General features: G+C 44.5%; 1 protein-coding gene across 2 annotated transcripts in view; it reads right to left on the reverse strand.

The window, feature by feature from the left end:
* LOC146800044 (uncharacterized) overlaps window positions 1-20,109 on the reverse strand; it is a 426,311-nt gene that overhangs the window by 81,130 nt on the left and 325,072 nt on the right. For both annotated transcript variants that reach the window (XM_085620951.1, XM_085620952.1), the window contains exon 20: window positions 9,800-9,907. In XM_085620951.1, the coding sequence (XP_085477077.1) occupies window positions 9,800-9,907 (108 nt within the window). The remainder of the gene's footprint in view (window positions 1-9,799; window positions 9,908-20,109) is intronic.

Consider the following 20,109-nt stretch of genomic DNA (forward strand, 5'->3'; position numbering starts at 1 on the left):
TGTTTGATGTGAATCGTGATATGAAAATAGGCATCTAAGAGATCTAGGGATGCCATGTAGTCTCTGCGTAGCATCAGGAGGATTTCTTGGAGACAGCATACGAAACAATATTTTTCTGATTAATTTGTTCAGACCTCTCAGGTCCATTACCTGCCTCCATTTGGAAGTCTGCTTTTTCTTTATCAGGAAGAAATGCGAGTAAAATCCTTTCCCTTGCTGTTGAGGCGGAACTTCCTTTATCGCCCCCTTCACAATAAGAGACAAGATTTCTGCCTTGAGGGCTGAAAGATGCTGTTTCCTGTGAACTGGTGGTTGATTCGGGGGCTTCTGTATGAATTTTAAGGTATGGCCTTGATGTATCACATCCAGTAACCATCTGTCCGTTGTTATTGACAGCCACTGCGGATATAAAAGAGAGGCAATGGTCTTTTTTGAGGTATGACAAGGTGGTGGGCGCCTTGGTAAAGTCACTGTCTCCGATTGGAGAGCTGTGATTTTCCTCACGCAGCAGACTTCCCTCTGGACTGCTACTGGTAGGCATTGTTTGAAGAACGAAACTGTTGGTTGTTTGAAAACTGCCGGTACCCCTGCTGGTTGTAAGGTTGGTACCTATTGGACTGGTAAGAATATCTCAGATTGTACTGGCCTCTAGATCATCTTCTCCGAAAGGACTGGAATCTAACTTGTTGCAGAGAGCCCAGCGCTCGCGCGATCTCTGATTTGATTCCTTGGAGAGCATCGTCTACATGTTTGCCATAGAGATTCTCCCCGTCGAAAGGCATATCCACGATTTTTGCCTGGACTTCCGGCCTGAACGCAGTGGCCTTTAGCAGCCTTGTCTCCGGAGTGCCACTGCTCCGGTCATCTGTCTAAACGCCACCGACGAAATGTCCATAGCTATATCGATGGATTCGGAGGCTGCTCTAGCCCCATCCTGCAAAATAGTGGTCACTTCTTCCTTTTTGTCATCTGGGAGATGAGCCAATAATTGTGCAATGTCCGACCACATTTGCCTATTGTAACGACTGATAAGAGCTAGAGCGTTTGAGGCTCTAATCGAAGCCGCTGCTATCACTGCAAAACGCTTCCCCGCATCATCCATCCTTCTTCCTTCCTTGTCGGGGGGGATCTGAAGTAGCCGAGACCGGGTTCTTGGGACTGTCCGTGCCGCCTGCATTACCACTGATTCTGGGCACTGATGTCCAATTAGGCATGCTGGAGAAGACTCTGGGGCTCGATATTTCTTATCTATTCTGGGCACCGAGGCTGCAACCGAGGCTGGATTTTTCATGATCTTTAAACCCTTCTCCCAGATATGACTGATTATTGGAATTGATCTAATAGACTTCCTAGATGATTTTTTGAAGTAATACAGGAAATAATCTGTTTCCTGTACTGGCAGTGGAAGATTGAACCTCTTGGAGGCCCTTTCCATGATGTTGTGAAATCCTCCAATGTCCTCCGGTGGAGAATTTGCCAGTGACAGACGGTGTAGTAGGCAAGATATTTTGATCCCATTTGTCGCCCGCTGGATCCTCATGAAGAAGTTCCCCCTTCTTCAGGCTGGTCTTCTCCATCAGACTCTGCGAAAGCATCTCCAATTGTAATTATTGGAGGAGCGCGTATTTTTTGCACCGAAGGCGGAGGTTGAACCACCGAAGCTTGAGCTGCAGGTTGAGAATCGCCCGAGGTACTTGTGGCAGGGGCGTTAGCCTCTGGAAAACGACAATAATAGTCATTGATCATGTGTCGTAAATCAGTCACTAGAGAAACAGGCATAGAAATAGACTCTTCCCTCACACTAGGATGCGCCTCTTCCTCCTCATACTCGTATGACTGTTGGAAAGACTCATACCTTTTGGAGCCGGATACCGGACAGTCTTTAAAAGAAAAATCCCCCATCCCTTCTTGGCACTCTTCTTCGTCTGTGTCCTGGCTCTTAATTTGTAGCTGTGAGGGGCTATAGGCCACTCCATACGACCCTTCATCTTCCGATTCTTGCATATCCAGCAGATTTGAGGGAGGAAGCGGAGATATTTGTGGTAAATTCCATGGTGTTCTTGTCCGTCGACGAGCCCGTCGACGGTGGAAAACTCCTGATAGAGATAATTGATCTTGCCATTGGTGACTTAAAGGTCGTAAGAAATCCGACGAACCTTTATTCAACGGCGTTGTCTTTGTAGCTTCCGTCGGCGCCGCTGTCGTTGAGATTGTTGTCGTCGACGTTTTAACAGAAGCAAGCACCGGAGACGCTCCAGCCTTTGTCGACGGGGATGAAGACACCACTCTCGTCTCTGAAGACTCCTTTAGAGGTGTATGAGACAGAGAAGATGAAGACACCTCCTTGTCTGTAATTTTCTGCTTTTTAGCATCCACTTTCTCCTCAGAAGTAGTTGACTTCCGTTTTTTTAGAAGATTGTGCCTTGGATTCATCCTCCGAGTCAGTCTCTGAGGTGGCCTTCTTTTTCTGAAGCCACAACAGCAAACGTGCTTCTCTGTCCTTCAAAGTCTTGGCAGAGAAAGTTCTTCAGTGCTTGCACTCCTTAGGCACATGTTTTGGATGAAGACAGTACAAACAATCTTTGTGGGGGTCTTCAGAATATAATCTCGCCTTTTCACAAGATCTGCACGGCCTGAAAAGCCTCTTTTTAGAGCCTTCAGACATATTTAGACAATAGATGAAAAAGAGTACCTCCAATCCAGATGAAAGGACAGTAGATAGAAAGTTCAAAAGCTCACCAAGGAACAAACTGAGCAAGGCTCAGGGAGACTCCTTCTCACACAATGGCGGTTGGAAATCTGAGGCATGGTGGCTCTGCTGGGGAGTGTGAGGTCAGTGCTGGCCGCTGATTGGCTGAGTTTTTGACCACATAATAATGATGATAGGTTACCAAACACTATACTTCCCTATGGGTTTTCTATGCAGTTTTTCTTTTACTGCTATGGTTATTCATTTACCGTGAAACTCCCACCATGACGACGGGGAAGATACAAGCATGTGAATCTATGAACGATATCAATACTGGATAGTGATGGATTTAACCCATATCTCTTGACTGGGGGTGAATGTTTTGATTTGTTCTGCATTCCGTCCATCAATTGTGTGTATTTTGCTTTCTCGCCCTAAGTGCGCCAGGTATGCCCAGACATGGGTCCTGGGCTCACTATGCCACTGGAATCAAGCTATCCTGGCTGATGAGGGGTGAAACCCCGAAACCGGTCCTAGGATGCTTGTTTCCGGTCCAGGGAGGACATGGCTTGGCAGTTCAGGCTGGACTGTTCCCATGAGGCACAGGGTCAAGACTGATTTGCATATGGCCAGGTCTAAACTGGGGTGGCATGGTGAGCAAACGAATGATGGATTTAACACCGATCTCTTTACTGCGGGTGAATGTTTGGATTTGTTCTGCATTCCGTCCATCAATTGTGTGTCTTTGGCTGCTATAGAAAAGCTTTTAGAATACTTTGGCCCGTACAAGTACTCAATTGATACGAGCCCCTTCTTGTAGCTCTTTGAGATCCCTCCAAATTATGGGGGATTGTAGTTTGTTGTATGTTTTTTTCTAGATCATGTGATTGGATATGCAGATGACACCCAAATTGTAGTGTCACTAAGGCCAGGATAATTGCAGGGAACAGCATCCAGATTTCATGATTGCATGACAGCAGTGGGTAACTGGATGGCCCAAAACTGTCTCAACCTGAATTCTAGTAAGACGGAGGTGGTTTTATTCAGTAATGATGTCAACTTCTGGACCCCGGAATGGTGGTCAGACACACTAGGTCCCCTTCCCACTCCTGTCTAAAAGGCAAAAAATTTGAGAGTCTGGATAGACAATAAACTTTGCCTCAAGGATCAGGTGAATGCAGTGGTCTCTTCCACCTCCTACATTCTAAAAGCCTGTAAGAAAATCTTGCCAATCCTGCCCAAAGAGTCATCAGTTAGTCATCACGGCTCTAGTGATGTCCAGACTGGATTACTGCAACAGTTTATGTGTCAACATCCAGGAAGGACTAATGAACAAATAGCAACTCCTGCAGAATGCAGCAGCCACATTGCTGGCTGGCACTCCCAAACATGCCTCCATCTCAGCAGAGATCAGAAGGCTCCACTGGTTGCCAGAGCGAAAACGGGTGCAGTTTAAGGCTCTGTGCACAGTACACAAGGCACTTTATAGAACTGGGCCCAACTATCTCAAAATGCAATTCCAATGGTACATACCAACTAGATGTTTACGCTCTTCAGATGCTAATCTGGTGGCGGTACCTTTCGCAAAAAAAGCCAACTGGGGGGGGGGGGCGGCCTCCCAATGCATCTTAGAGCCTTGCCAAGCCTACTAGCCTTTAGAAAGGTTTTGAAGACTTGGCTCTTTACTGGCTAGGTTCTGGTTTATCACTCCTTTCTCGCTTAGGACCCAGGTAGGACTTCATGTAGCGCCAGGACACCTTCGGGTAGCAGTTCGCGCTTTAGAAATGTCAATAACATTAACATTGGTCTTGAATACCGAACCCTTGCTTTTAGCAAAGTGTTTTTTGATACTAGTTTAACCTGGTTGCCCATTATTTTGCTCATTATCTTCTCATCTGCTGCGATGCATTGGCTCTCATACTTGAATGATATTGTTTTATCCAATATTCATTTTAAATGTATACTTGTATCATTTTTGTATTACTTTTATGACATTTGTCGAAAAACACATTATGATGATGATGGAGGCTACTTAATTGGTCTTGTATGTAGGTAGCTTATAGCTGAAGTGTGTAAAAATAGGCTCTCCTGTTTTCTTTTAAATATGAGTATTAGTAAGCATTTTAAGCCTAACGCAACGATATTAATGGATCCACAATAAAAAAACGGATTTGATTTTATTCTCTTCAACTGATGTGCAATCTCTACAATTCATTCATGGCCTGATGTTTAGCACATGCAATTAGGCCGTAGAAAGATGCAGTGTAGCAAGAGCTCAATAAATGTACTTCACCCATCCATTTATTTTAACATGTTGCCTCCTACCCCTGTCCTGGATAACAGGAAACCCTGCAGGGTTCAGAGAATATTAAGTACTTGTACAGGTCCAGTGCAGCGTTTGGGTCTGTGGGTGGACTGAATGGCCATTGAGCGAGCCGTTTAAAACGCAGGTCAGAAGTTGATTTTTGCTATGAAGGGACGTTTGGTGATTCGTTTTAGGCTCTGAAGTTACTGGTGTAAAAATTAACTGGGGCGATTTGTTCAGACTTTAGAGATGAGGAGAACGTGCCTTCTTATACCGAGGAATTTAAAACTCTTACAACAACTTTAGAATTAGAAGATTTCAGTAGGGTAACTCTAGCATTGGGTCATCAGCATATGTTGAGGACTTGATGGAAATCTTTATTTGGAGTATCTGGTGGTTTAGCTGCTGGGATGCTGTCAACTTTGTGATGGTTCTCACTGGTAAGCTGGACAGAAATGTTTGACAGATGTTTATGAGCCCGCTGTGCGAGTCTTTACATTTTCACTGAGAACAACTTTCCAGTATTGTTGGTTGAGCTGGGTATTTTGGGTTGTTGTCTGCGATTGGTGCCGACGTTTATAGTTAGGGATAGAAATCTGCAATGATTTCCCTCTGTTACTCTGTTTTTTTTAAGTGCTTTACAATTGCGGGCAGTGTTAGGTGTCGGTCTTTGTTTCTTCAGGGCTGGCAATGCTTCTCCTAGTAACACAGCACTTCTCGTATCTCCTAGAATTCGTACCACCACAAACGGAGGCAGATCTTTTTCCTTCCTTGCCCCCAAGTTCTGGAACAAATTGCCCCTTCATTTACGCACTACAATTGATCACAACTGCTTTCGTAGGAAGTTGAAGACATGGCTGTTTGACATCTAACTGCACCAAATCTATTTCATCTCAGAGTTATCCACCAGCGCCATGAGACTTTTGTAGTGATATGTGCGCTTAATAAATATCCCAGGATTTGATTTGATATTTTGCCTGTCTAAGTTGAGATCTAGTTATTTGTCCTTTGCCTTTGTGCAGTACACTGGTGTACCACAGGGTATATGTCTTGTCAAACAGGCAATGAGGTTTATGATGCTTGGGATGGAACCGTTGCAGTAGATGGTTAGGTTAGCTCTTTAGTGAGTTGGTATGCTGTGTATGTAGATATGTGGCAAAGTTCTTGTGAGATGTTTCCAAGGTATATTTTTCAGCACTCCTCTGTGCTCGGTTCTCAACTTAGAGTGACCATTTTCTTGAACTCTAGAAAGATGCTGTTGAAGGATAGAGAAAGCTGACCAATCCAGTCAATTTCTTTCAGTTTATGTGATAAGGTCTGGGAGGCATCATCAGGTCTGGTCTTTTATGGAGGTTGGAAAGGAGGATGACCATCAATGCTTGTGTATGGCACAAATCTTTGTTTTTTGCTAAAATAGTTTCTTTGTCATTGATCAATGAAAATGTTAGTTGAGGAGTGGGTCTTTCTTGATGGGATTTCATTGAAGTGTTCTGCAAAGGATGTACTGTTCCCTGGTGGCAGTATGCAAGCTTTGGTGATGGATAATCCTAGACATCCAAGAAAACTACCTTTGTATAGATTCTTTGGTGATTTTCACACTCAACACAGGGACATGACCTCACACCTGTGTGGATTCTACAATGCTCTGGGAGGTTTACCTGTTAAATAATGCTCTTTCCCTTTGTTGATTCTTTGCAGATTTAAAAGAATATTCTTTTGAGTATAGCTCTCCTTACAAATAGAACATTAAAAAGGCTCCACCCGTGTGCGGATCATTAAGTATCTTTGAAGATTTTTTATTTTTTAGTAAAGCTGTTCTCATATTGTCTATTGTGAAACTGCCTCCCTCATTAAGGTGTTCTCCGATGATTTACAAGATCACTCTTTTAAATGAAACTCTTCTCATACTTAGTGTAGTGAAAGCACCTCTATGGATTCATTGGCGAGTGTGAACAACATTCTTTCCGGTGCAGCTCTTCTCACAGACAGTAATATGAGACAGCGGTTCCCATCTGTGTGAGTAACGCCCTGAACGTCTCAGGATCGTTTAACAGACACGACAATGAGGACGCAACCACTTGTGAAGGGTTAGTTCTTTTAATGAAGGCAAATAAAATACAAAGAACAAACAAAAGTTATAGTCACTGGAATCCTCCAGGCTAAGTACGTTACCAGCCCACAGCACGGATGGTCCTAACCGTCCTCTGCATATACGCCGATCCCGGCGTATGCCAACAGAGGGCAGAAATGAAATGGCCGACAATGCCAATCGGTAGGCTGTGAGGGGCACGAAGAGTGTTGGGGAGAATCGAGGAGTCAGGGAAACACCCAGCCGGGGTCTCTACCTGAAGGGAGCAGCCGCTCAACCTCTTCCTCAGACTGCACCGGGACGCGGAGTCACCTCCTGGTGATGCGTCACCGATACCCCAATCACAAGCAAGAAGACTGAACCGAGAGCAGCCGCTCGATCGATCCTGTGGACTTCCGAGTCTGTAACGCGGCAAACACCTCCTGGTGTGCGTTACAGCTGGCAGTCCCTGTGTCTCTGGTCGGGCTGGGAGTTACGACTCCAACCAGCAAAAGCGCCACTGCGCTTGGACTCAGCCGAGTCAAAAAGCGAAGCTCAATGGTTGACCGGTAGAGCTTCCGGGTCCTTCACAGGTGACGATGGGGCAAGACACGGCCCAGGGAGTAACGACTCGACCTACCTCCGTTCTTGCCTTACTGGAGCACCACTCCGGAACACTGCTCTTCACGAAGCAGGTACGTCGGTGTAAACACAATATCCGACAGCCTTGTACCTCCCGGTTCCTCCCTTTATAGGGCGTGTTTTCCTTGAGTTATGTAACAGCTCTCCTGTTTACATAAGGGCGTGTTTCCCTTGAGTTATGTAACAGCTCTCCTGTTTACATAAGGGCGTGTTTCCCTTGAGTTATGTAACAGCTCTCCTGTTTACATATGGGCGTGTTTCCCTTGAGTTATGTAACAGCTCTCCTGTTTACATAAGGGCGTGTTTCCCTTGTATGACAGGAATTCTTGACAGTGAGTTATTTGAGGTGCCAGAAGATTCCTCTTTTAAGTAAAACTTTTCTCACATGCTGTACAGGTAAATCTCCGGCATAGCTATCAGTGGTGCAGCCAATACAATGCCTAGAGGCGGGAGGGGCCCAACTAAAAAAGCCCCATGATCAAAGAGGGAGCGCCTAGTAAGGCCACCGGAGCTCTTACAGCACTGGGAGCTTGTGGTTAGCTCTGTCCGATTACTTCAGCTGCAGGAGTCAGACTCCGAGCAGCAGAAGACATTGAAGCACCCGTGGAGCACTAAGATCGCCTCACTCCACGTAATAAATAGCTGAGCAGTGTGCATGCTCACTTTTGTAAATGCAGTGTATGCCATTCAGTCCTGGCTGCCTACTACCAGCAGAGATCAAAGAAGAAGTTATACCCGTGCTACAGCGTGGTTTCGGAAGACAAGAAAGTCGCAGTAATCACGGTGTTCACCCTGATGGGTTGAAGGCAGGCAATGCTGGCTAGTAAAAACAAGTTACGGAGGACCGAGTGCTGGAATGGGATAAATGAGTTATCCGAGTGTTTGTTTCATTTTACGCTAAATAAATGCACAGGTAAACTTAAAACCACTTCTAAGAGTCACTACAGCACGCTTCCTACTTATTAAAACCAGAAGTAGGAAGAGTTCTCCTTCTGAGACCCAAGGAAACCAGCCAGAATCTCAGAAAACACATGTTTCCACCCCAAAGTGAGATTCAGAGATAGTGGGAACATTTAGGCTTCAATGTAGCTCACCTCAACAGCTTTGAAATATACTAGTGGACTGGTGTGCCACATACTCAAACAGCGCCTCCTATGCCCCCATCGGTCTCAACTCTTGCTCAGTTTTAGTGAGTGATCCACCTGTGTGTGAGCTTGTGTGAGTGTAAGATAGCTACCATGTTTTGTAAATGCATTGTGAGGTGTGTTTGTGTGAATGCAAGACTAACATTCATTTGTGAAAGCAGGGTAAGTGGTCTACAGGTTGGAAGCTGTGCTTGTGTCAGTACAGAGGAAAGCATATCCTTATGTGAGAGCAGCGTGAGGGGAGTGCCTATGTGAGAGCTGCATTGTGTGTACAGGCATGCGCATAAATGTTGTGTGTATACACTTTACAAGTGCCAAACCTATTGGCTTTGGTAATGGTTTACAGGGTTGTGACTTTGTCTTGCAGAAATGCAGTGCAGGGAGTGGAAATACAATACCGCGTGCATCTGATTGGTTGTGCATTTTGATATGACGGATGCAGACTATGTTGAAGGAGATTGAGGAGTGTCAGGGGCAGCTGACAGACTGAGATGCCACCCTAGTGAGGGGGCCCAATTACTTTGCTTGAGCTGGGGCTAATGGCAACCCAGCTATGCCACCGAATTAAACGTTCTCATTATTCTTTGGTGATTCACAAAACCACTCTTCAACAAAGCTCTTCCTACTGTCAGTGAAGTGAAAAAGCCTTACTTCTGTGCAGATTCTTTGATGCGTTAGTAAAATTAACTTTTGAGTAAAGCTTTTTAAACTCCTTAAATTGAGGCTGCCTCATCCTTGTATGACCCCATTGTTGATTTAGAAGCGCTCTCGTCCTTGAATAAAGCTCTTCTCGTACTAAACAACTGTCTGCCATGTGCATTCTTTGGTGCTGTGGCAGATGTGCCTTTAGAGCAAAGCTCTTCGTGCAGATAGCACAGTGAAAGGACCTCACTCCTGTACATGATCACTTGTAATTTAAAAACACAGTATCTTATTAAATCTCTTCTCACACTCTGTGGAGATGCGGCTTCTCCTACTCCTGCAAACTTTCTGGCGTTTCTTCGGTGAGCCTGTATGGACTTCATTCTCATTCATACTTCCTGCGTTGGATCGATGTGCTGTAAACAACAACAAAAAAGAAAAGAAAATTTTAAATGAGCACTGTGCTGTAATGTTATTAACTGTGTGCCCATCCTCCAGGCAGCTGCCTTTCTATCTGCTCTAGCTAACATGTATAGTTATTCCCATACACACACTTATCACTTCGATACACGACTGTCTCAATAGCCGCAAAATGTGGTTTCAACTTTTGTCTTTCATTTAAAAAAAATAAAAATAAATCTTTATTTACGTTTTGCAATAAGAACAAATCAACAATACAGCATACAGTGCATTATCTTCTGCGTTGTGTATTAGGTTGCAGCATTAGAGGTACAACAAGGCCAGTAGGGGTACTCAGTCTAATATTGGTCTTTCAACTTTGCTAGAAAATTTCTTATATTAACGAGATGCAAAGACTCACCAGCCCCTTTTTCGTAATAGCCCCCACTGTTTCGTTAGAGGATATCATCTCCTTTAATCTAATGAACCAGACACGGGACATTCCTGAGGACCTTTGCCCAAGACAAAGCTGGAAGCCAGCATTCTTGGATATTGCGGACTTTCTATATTATCATCTCTGGCATGTTGTGATCTGGGACTGTTCCCTAGGCACTGAAAAGAGACGTGGCTCCACAACTCATTAAAAGTCTTCCTGGGTCCTGGGGATCTAGACAAATTATGCCTTCTTTGAATCTCCTTATGTCACAGATCCAGTGAGGTGTGGGTTCATGTCTCATATCCAGTAGGTTGGTACAGATTTAGGAGGAATCACAGCTCTTACATTGACTTAGCACCACTAGCTGCCCAGATAAAGATGGATTCAATTTGAAACTGTGGATCGTGGATAACCCTTTGGGTAAGACTTGCCCCTTCCTTCCTGTCTGATCAACAGAATTTCCAGGACAAGAAATGGTTTCAGATCTTTGTTGGCACAAGCCTCACAAGCTTTGAGGACCTTCAGACAGGCACTTGGGCAAAATCAGATTTTGGTCAGAGAATATTTTAAAAAAATCTAGCTCTTCATCTGAGATGGGTAAAACCACTACTCTTCGATCGGCTGTGAATCCAAGTTTACTTCTCTCTTCAGTTAGCAAGAAGAATCAATTTATGGTGAATGTTGATATAATTAACTTGACATACAATGATAAGTGTTAGGCAAGACAGTTCGATGTCAGAGAGTCATTCAATAGGCAGACTGAAAACAGTGTTCTGATATCCATGTATTTACAATCTAATAAATTGATGTTCACCAGTTATATGCAGTGATCTCAAGTTCTAATCCAGCAAGACAGTCAGTCTTCCTACCCCCAGACGTCATTACATGGAGCACTATTACATTAGGTAAAAGTACCAACCATTATTTACAGTGCAAAAATGTCAACATTAAGCTATGACATGGTGCATAAAAAGTGATTTATTAATTCTGTAATAGGGCACAGTCATTTGGCCAACCTATTAGCTGTTCACTGTAAGAGGTGGCAAGTAGCGGCCACCAGTAGTTCCGTTGCTTTCCCTAGGATTAGACATGTAGCCCCTTTGACTACCTGTGCTACCACATAAGCGCTCACCTTTTAAATTAGCCACCAGCCAACGTATTAGTCAAAAGAAGAGCAAAGACATTGGAAATCTTGGAAATTATCACAGTCGAGCAATAAAGCAACAAATCTTTTGTTTTGACGTGCCAGTGTTTCTCCCAGGCACACACATCTCGGATAGGCCTATTAATATATTTAGAGCTGCAAAACACTAATGTCTTGGGGTTTGTTGCGCACCTTAAAGCATTGGATTATTTATTGAGCTTCCCTAAACGCCTGTCTGAATATCTGAGAACTTTACTGGAGTTAATGATTTTAGTTGAGGTCACACAGAATTTAAGACCAAGTGGCACCTGCACGGCTTGTCAGGCAGCCAAATGTAGAGATTCCTGCATCAATTGCGGTCCATTTTTCCCTTTAAGTGGTTTCTGCAAGCATTGTGGGAGCTCTATTGGGGCTAAGAAAACATAGTGAAAGTTCTACCATGCCATGGCAGTATTCAGGGTCTCAATATCCGATACCCATAACTAATGACCGACACACTGGCAGATGTTTCCTTGCCGTTGGGGGACATTGGTAAGATTTTCTGTCCAGGAGTCCTGTAATGTCAAATATTGGTATAAAGAGACACACGAACCGGCAGATCTTTCCTGGGGCAGTAGCAGCAAGGGGGGAAAACGCTATCACATCGCCGCCGGGAGGGCAACGGCCAATGCTGCAGTTTCTTGCACTTACCTGCCGTGAGGGGAACGGCCTCTCCAAACTACACTACCCAGAAACCCTTGCTTTGTCGCTCCCCCTGACGCTGTGTAGCGCGCCTGGAGGCACGTTATAAATCGCCGCCAGCTTCTGGCAGCGCGGGACACACGAACCGGAAGATCTTTCCTGGGGCAGCAGCAGCAAGGGAGGAAAACGCTATCACATCGCCGCCGTGAGGGCAACAGCCAACGCAGCAGTTTCTTGCACTTACCTGCCGTGAGGGGAACGGCCTCTCCAAACTACACTACCCAGAAACCCTTGCTTTGTCGCTCCCCCTGACGCTGCGTAGTGCGCCTGGAGGCACGTTATAATCGCCGCCAGCCTCCCGCAGCGCGGGACACGCGCGGGCTGTGCCCGGGCTGTTCCCGGGCCAATGGTGGTCCCAGTCTTGCTCGTCATCGCCAGGAAGAGGCAGGGCGGGCCCAGTCCCCTTTCGTCTTACTTTTGGGACACTTTTTTCATAAAGACCCTCTGAAGACATTAAGGTACTGTGTTGAGTCAAGGTTGTGCAATCCATTTTTATTTTGCTTGTTATTCACTTCTCCTTGGATGTTTTAAATCTGACTATACTCCGTATTGGGGGAATTGATGTTCTAAACCCCTTGTTTTCCTCCTTGTTGGCATAAATATCTCAATTGTGAATTTACTGTGGAACTTGTTGTTGACCTAAAGTAGTTATTTTTAAGGTAGGAATGGGCAAAAGGAAAACCATGGAGAGTACGGGGGAAGGGGGGGAGGGGGGGGGGGCAGGCAGGCCTTCTTGCGGGGCAGGCAAGGGGAAAAAGGCAAGGAAAGCAGCAAAGAGCGCAACTGTTACCAACAACTGTGTTGTGAATAGAATCGATAACATTATTACGGAATGTGAAGGGCTTTTAGGAGTTGAATTACCAGCCACCTCTGATTAGGTTGACCCCGCACATCATGTCTCTACCCCCCCGCGCCCAACTGTTGTCCCCCGAATGTTCCAAAAACTTTTACATAAAGGTACAGGGAGCGGTTGCGAGACTACACTATTCGGCCCTGAGCCACACCCGCTGACCGACACTCCCCCTCAATTGCCCTTACTTCCCGCTCATGATGCTGTAGGCCACCTTGAGCCTTTAATTATCTGCACAAATCGATTTGCAGTATTGGCTGGGGAGCCCGACTCCTGTGTGGAAGTGCAACCCCTACAACCCATTCCAACCTGCGAGAAGAGCTCAACTGAAATAGCTTCCACTTGTTCTGTTCTACCTCAGAGTCTTCCTTAGACTGTTAACTCACTCAAGGAAGAGATTGGGTCATTGAAGGTGATGATTGAGGAGCTTGTGCGTACCGTCAAAATGCTAGTTCTTAATAGCACACTGCATACGCCAGCAGTTCCCTTATTACATAATTTACAACAGTCACCTAAAATAGGCGATTTTACAAGTAGTGGCCAGTCATATGCTCCAGTTGTTCCATCTCGACGAGCCACTATGGCTTCGACTCTTAGACAGGCACCCTTGAAGTTCATCCCTGTAACTCAGTAAAAGCAATTTTATTCTCAAGTTACCGCCTACTAATGTCTCAAAAAATCCACCTATGGGTACTAATGCTCAAGCCCAACAGAACAAGCAATCTACTTGCTCTTCTATGCAGGCACAGACGGTCTTCTTGGTTAATGTACCTAAAATTGCCTCTAGTTGTAGACACGAGAATGACGAATCCTTGAAAAATAAATCCATACACTGGTTACGTCATGTTAGGGGTTGCCGCTCGCTGATTAGGGAGGATATAATTAGGGCAAGGAGATGCACGCCCAACAGTAAATCTATGGACTGCATCAAACTTACCTTGATCAGCCCTGACCTGGCGGAAAACCTTTTGGCATTAGAGTATAGATCCTGCCCCCCCAGACTCTTCATCCATCCAGATTAGGCGCTTTCCAACAATCGCTGCTGCAAAGGCTTATGATAATGTGATACCATTGCCCATATTTAGAGGGACCTCACTTGAGGCGGTTGATTGACTATGTCATGACTCACAGCCCCGGAAGGAATTAGAACCCACCCTAACCACTAACATCCCAAGCGCCCCTAGTATTAACCAATTATGTACCATCCCGGAACAATCTCTAACCTGGGTAATACCTAATAAACTTAGTAGCCATCCTGATTGTGGCGCGTGGGTTCATGGGGCTGCAGCAAATGTTAATACCTCTGTTCCGTCTTCTGTCACACCCCCCTTGGCCCAACAAACCCCTCTGTAACACGGAATTCCAACTTCCCAGCTTAAAATCCTTTCTTGGAACGTGGCAGGTCTCCAAAACAAAAGATCTCTACCTGATTGGAATGATTTGATTGAGGAACATCACATCTGTATATTCCAAGAAACATGGAGCCTAGCCCCACTATACAAGTCTGGTTATATTTGTATGTTTTATTTCTGTCGTTTCCACGGGGAGGGGGTGGCCCTCTGGAGGCCTTATGGTTTGGGCCACGATCGATATGGGCTGTAAAATCACTGAACGCCAATGTGTGAGCCCGGATATTATGTGGCTTTCGATTCAGGGTAGTAGAGGAGGAGAAACTCTTGAGCTGTTTAATGTTTATGTAAGGGGGACCCCAGGGGGTAAAGTATCAAATATTGTCATGTTACTGGAACAGGAGTTATCCAATTGTCCACCAGATTCATATGTCATGATCGCTGGGGATTTTAATTGTACCTTTGAGCCATTAAGCTCTGAAGATCTGCGGGGGGTAAAGGAAGATGACGTCAAGTGGGGTGTCCCATTGTTAAATATACCTCCTATTAAGAAATGGTCCCAGGTAGCAATTCCGATCAGTGCACTCACTTTAGAAGCTGGATTAAGGGCTGTAAATGGTAGAACCCCCTCTGATGCTGCAGGGGCTAACCCATACAATAGTGTCTCTTGTCCCTCTCGAATGGACTATATATTAGTTGACAGACTTTGGAGAACCATATTAGATATGGAAGTGGTTCCCTCCACTGACAGTGACCATAACACGTTAAGCCTGATTATGGAAACCCCCTGGGCTCTCTTTCCCCTCAATTCAGGGCACAGGATCCCATATGAGGACAAAAGAGTTGGTCCCCTCAAATTGTAGAAGGTACCTTAAATGGCCAAGAGTTGCTGCACAAGAATCCCAAATGGTCAAGCTTAGGCACACTCTCAGTGAAAACACATTTAAACTGCGGGAGGCGTTCAACGAAACGGATGGTTTGTCAAAGATCCAAGAATTATATTAAAGAATGATAGCCCAGTTGGGGTCTTTTTTCATTACAGAGAACCATGCTGGAAAACCAGGCATATGCCGTAAAAATCTCCGGACCTGGTTTAACGGGGACTGTAGACAGAAGAAAAAGGCCTTGATTTTAGCAATAAAAAACAGAAATCACTCCTTGATAAGAGAAACTAGAAAGGATTATAAAACTGCTGTTAAACACGCAAAGCTTGAGTGGGATGAGACACACTGGCAAAACCTAAAGGATGTTAGTGTAGCCAGGAATCCCAATCTTTTTTGGAATATGGTTAGGTGGTCAGGCAACAAAGATCCTGATTTAATCCCTAATCATATTACAAATCAGGATTGGTTTAATCATTTTGGGAAACTTTATTCCGGGTCTAATCCAACTAGCGAAGTCGGGTCGGCTGACCACTTAACTACTTGTCCCTTTGTGAATGTTACTGAGCTTTTTACTACAGAAGAAGTAGAGGCGGCCATAAAGAAAATAGTTCCAGCAAAAGCCTCTGGTCCATATGGCCTCCCGGGAGATCTTTTTCTTGCAGACCCTCCTAATTGGGCAAACTATATCACGCTTTTAATCAATTCTATTGCAAAGGGTAGTACAGTACCTGATTCATGGAAAGATGTAGAGGTGGTACCTATTTTTAAAAAAGGCGCAAGGGATGACCTTGCCAACTACCGCCCAATCAGTTTGATTGATGCTATGCAGAAGGTAGTAGGCAGGGTGCTGCTACAGAGAATTCACCACTGGGTGGATGATAAGAAGATCCTCTCTCAGTACCAAGCGGGTTTTAGAGCCTGTACAGGGACGGTGGACTAAGCTTTTAGATTGCTTTTAATTTACTGGAAGTTCATTCTAATAGGCAAGGGTAGTCTTTATTTGGCTTTTATCGATCTAAAGACTGCCTTTGACCTAGTGCCCTGTGAACAGATGTGGCACCTACTAGATGATATGGGGATCCCACCAATGGTTCTGAATCTGTTGATTCGCCTTCACGATGGCAATTATGCCCAAGTGAGGTGGGGGGGGCCCAAGTCCAGAAGACAGACAGGATCCCTGTAAACAGAGGAGTACGCCAGGGTTGTGTTATGGCTCCCACCTTGTTCTCCTTATACATGAACGGGGTGGTTAGCTTTCTCCAAGAATTTCCATCTGATGCCCCTTCCCTGGCAGGAGACAGGGTTCCTACTCTGCTCTCGCGGATGACACTCTCCTCATGTCTAAGACTCCGGCTGGGCTCCAAAAGCTTCTAGATAGATTCCGACTTTTCTGTGAGTCTAGGGGGCTGATTGTTAACACCTCCAAAACCAAGCTGTTGGTGTTTAACCCCTATAGGTCATATAGAGGTAATTTTACCTTAGATGGAACCCACCTAGAGCGAGTCACAATGTTCGATTATCTAGGTATCCAGCTAACTGAGAAAATGCATTGGCGGCATAACATCGATAAAATTCTCCTGAGCCACAAACGTGCAACAGGAGCGTTAGCTAGAGAACATTACTCGTCGCAGAGCAGACCTGTGGCTCCCGCTCTTATGATCTATGCAGCCAAAGCAGTTAGTTCGACCCCAAATTATGGGGTTTCAACAACGTAGATGGAATAAAAAGATCTGAAAACCAAATTTTTAAGAGATCTAGTGATGTTCCCCAGTAAGGTACCACTAAAACTTCTGATGAGCGATATGGGTAGGCGCTCTTTTAAAGACATAGCCAGGCTGCGGCCCTTGTTATTTTGGGCCCGCCTGCGACGGTCCCCCGAGCTTGCCAGTTATGCCTTCGCGCTCACAAAATTGATGGCCCTAGATGGCAACCAAAGAATTAGCTGGTTGCTTAGTCTAAAAAAAAAAAAAAATACAAAAAAACTACAAAACTTTTTGCTCTTGGCCTCAAGGAGTCGTGGGATACTCAAAACCGGAGGCTGAGCTCAAAAAGCGATATTGGGCTTGGGTAGATGCCCAAGAGTTTAGTAGTTTGTAAATTAGGAAGGCTCACAGAAGAATTTTATCTCCACAAGCAGCGTATATTTTTAGAACCTTATTTAGATTTTATCCAGATGCCGCGAGACAGGGCACTTTATATTCAGTTTAGGATAGGCTCACTCCCGGTACGAGAGCTAACTGTAAAGTGGAGTGCTCCACATAAAACATCAGCGGACTGCCCCTGCTGGAAGGCACCAACTGAAAGTGTGGCCCATCTTATGTTTGCTTGTCCCGCTTATAAGAAGGCTAGAACAAGATGGCTCAAACCAGTCTGTAGCCAACTGGGCACCCACTGGGCACATCCTGAAGTCGGATGCAAGGACCCTCTTTGCCTGTGGCGTGGCCAATACCTTGGCCGCGCTTGGATAGTACGGATTAAATCCTTACGTGCGACACTAATGAATTATCATGCTTTTATATTTTTACTATCCTATGGCCATTTGGTCTGTTTATTTTTATTGCACTGTCACTTTATACCATTATGCTCATAAGCCGGAATCGAATTAATTGTATTGTTGTACTAAGTTTTTATTTGTAATAGTTTTCCTCTACTATCTTCTGGAAATATAAAATTATTGCTTTTATGGATTGCATATTTTCTTTTAATTGTTGCTTATCTGATAACTCGTATTTTTATTGATGATTGTATGAATGTTATTGCTTTTAAGATACTTGTTATCAAATAAAGCCATCTTTGACTTGACTTGTATAAAGAGAAGTACCACCACTGGATATTACATCAGGTCTACGCCTTTAACTGGACCCTTAAAGAGGCTTCTCTCACACCATTTCCAGCGGACTCAGGACTACTTTATGGGTGTTCGATAATAGAGGTATACAAAATTGGTGGACGGAATGCTTGAATTAGTCTCAGCCACTGGTAAATACTCAGACCGCATCATAATCCATAGTTATTTTGCACACCCTGTCACCTCAGTTTGGACTCAGCCATATGGATATCAGTCTTGACCCTGCTCCTATAGGAACAGTCCAGCTTGCACTGCAAGGCCAAGTCCTCACTGAACTAAAAAACAAGCAACGCAGGACCGATTACAACCTTATTAGGGCTCATCAGCCATCTCCAGGGGCACAGTGTGCACAGGACTCATGTCTGGCCATACCCGGCCCGCTTACGGTGACACGCTGAAATATACAAAAAGTGACGGTTGGAATTCTTGAATTAATCTCAGCCACTGGTAATTCTTCAAAGCTGCAACCCAAGCTATCGTTATTTTGTACACAAGATACTTCATGAGCATTCCATCTATCTCTTTTTTATATGCTTCATTGTGTCGCCAGCTAGTACAGCAATAAAACAATTTTACCCGATACTAGAAGCAGACATCTCAAAGGTATGAAATGGTTGTCTGTCCAAAGGAACACTCCCAAGTCATCTAAAACATGAGATTTTTACAACTCACTTGAAAGAAGAAACAAAACAGCAAACCCAAAAGACATCTTCACCTAAAGGTTGATCCCCAAACTACCCACACAAAAAAATGTAACAGAATGACACGCAAACTGCAAGACTACATTGAACAAATCATCTTGAAACTCAAATCCATATGCATCTAGAGAACATGCAACCAAACAAATGCCACTGAATGTCTTGGCCACACATCCTATTTGATAAAAGAAAACATTGCCCAAATTAGGCAAAAACTGATCTTGGTACAGGGTAGCACAGGCTCCAAAAACATTTGTATGGCCTGCAAACTGTTGCATATAAATGTATTAGGTAATTGATTTAGTATGTTACATGTAGCTTAGCAACCCTGATGGGTTCCGACATAGCAAGTAGAATGTAGAATATTTAGGAACTGGAATATTGTACTGGCAGTCACCTTCTGGTTCTTGCCAGGGTTGATCGTACATATTATCCGACACTTCATTAAAGCATAATTAAGGAATTCAGTGCAGTGTGATCTTTCAGACACCTCAGGCCATACAAACACTGCAAAGAAAATCAAAAACTTGAGGGTTAGCTTTGATAAAGATGTGTTGTTCTTGTTACAATTATTGCAGTAGTTTAAGGGTACGAGCATACAACTTTTGTAGCTCAGTAAACTTCTTGCTCCACTGCAAATCAAGCACTGAGTCGAGCTGAGTAGATTAGTAACGGGACATCTTGAAGACTGCAACAATCTTTAAGGAACGCTCTAGAAAGCTCAGGGAACAAAATAAGGGTCCAAAACTATGGCTCTACTCAGGATCAGGATACTCTGCAGGCTTCCTGGAACAAGGGAGCCGCATATATTCATGACCTGGTAAGCCCCGCAGTGACCTCAATTTGTTGACCTGCGCTTTATCCAACAGCACCACCTGATCGACCAAAAGCTAGCGGCGGGTTACTGGATGCCCAAGGCCCCAAGCTTAGACAATTTAGAACTCCCACCCAGAGAGCAGAACCCAATCATTTGCATTTCACAAAAACTCCTGGCAGTGTTTGACAAAATGACCAAGATAAACTAGTTCAATGTTTTATTCCCTACCAAATAATTGGAGTACAGAAACTAGAATTTACAGCAAAAATACTGTGATGTAAAAACGAAAATTGAAAAGACTGAAAAAAGTTGTGTCAAAAATAATCTACTGAAAATAAAACCTGAGTGAAATAGGAATTACAATAATTTTGCCTTCTGTACAAGGGGCAGGGGTAATGGGCATCCCCATGCTACAGCGAGGTAGGGAAGGGGGGAGTTCAAGGAAGGGTAGG

The sequence above is a fragment of the Triturus cristatus genome, chromosome 8, assembly GCF_964204655.1.
Source record: "Triturus cristatus chromosome 8, aTriCri1.1, whole genome shotgun sequence".
In the NCBI taxonomy this organism is placed as follows: domain Eukaryota; kingdom Metazoa; phylum Chordata; class Amphibia; order Caudata; family Salamandridae; genus Triturus; species Triturus cristatus.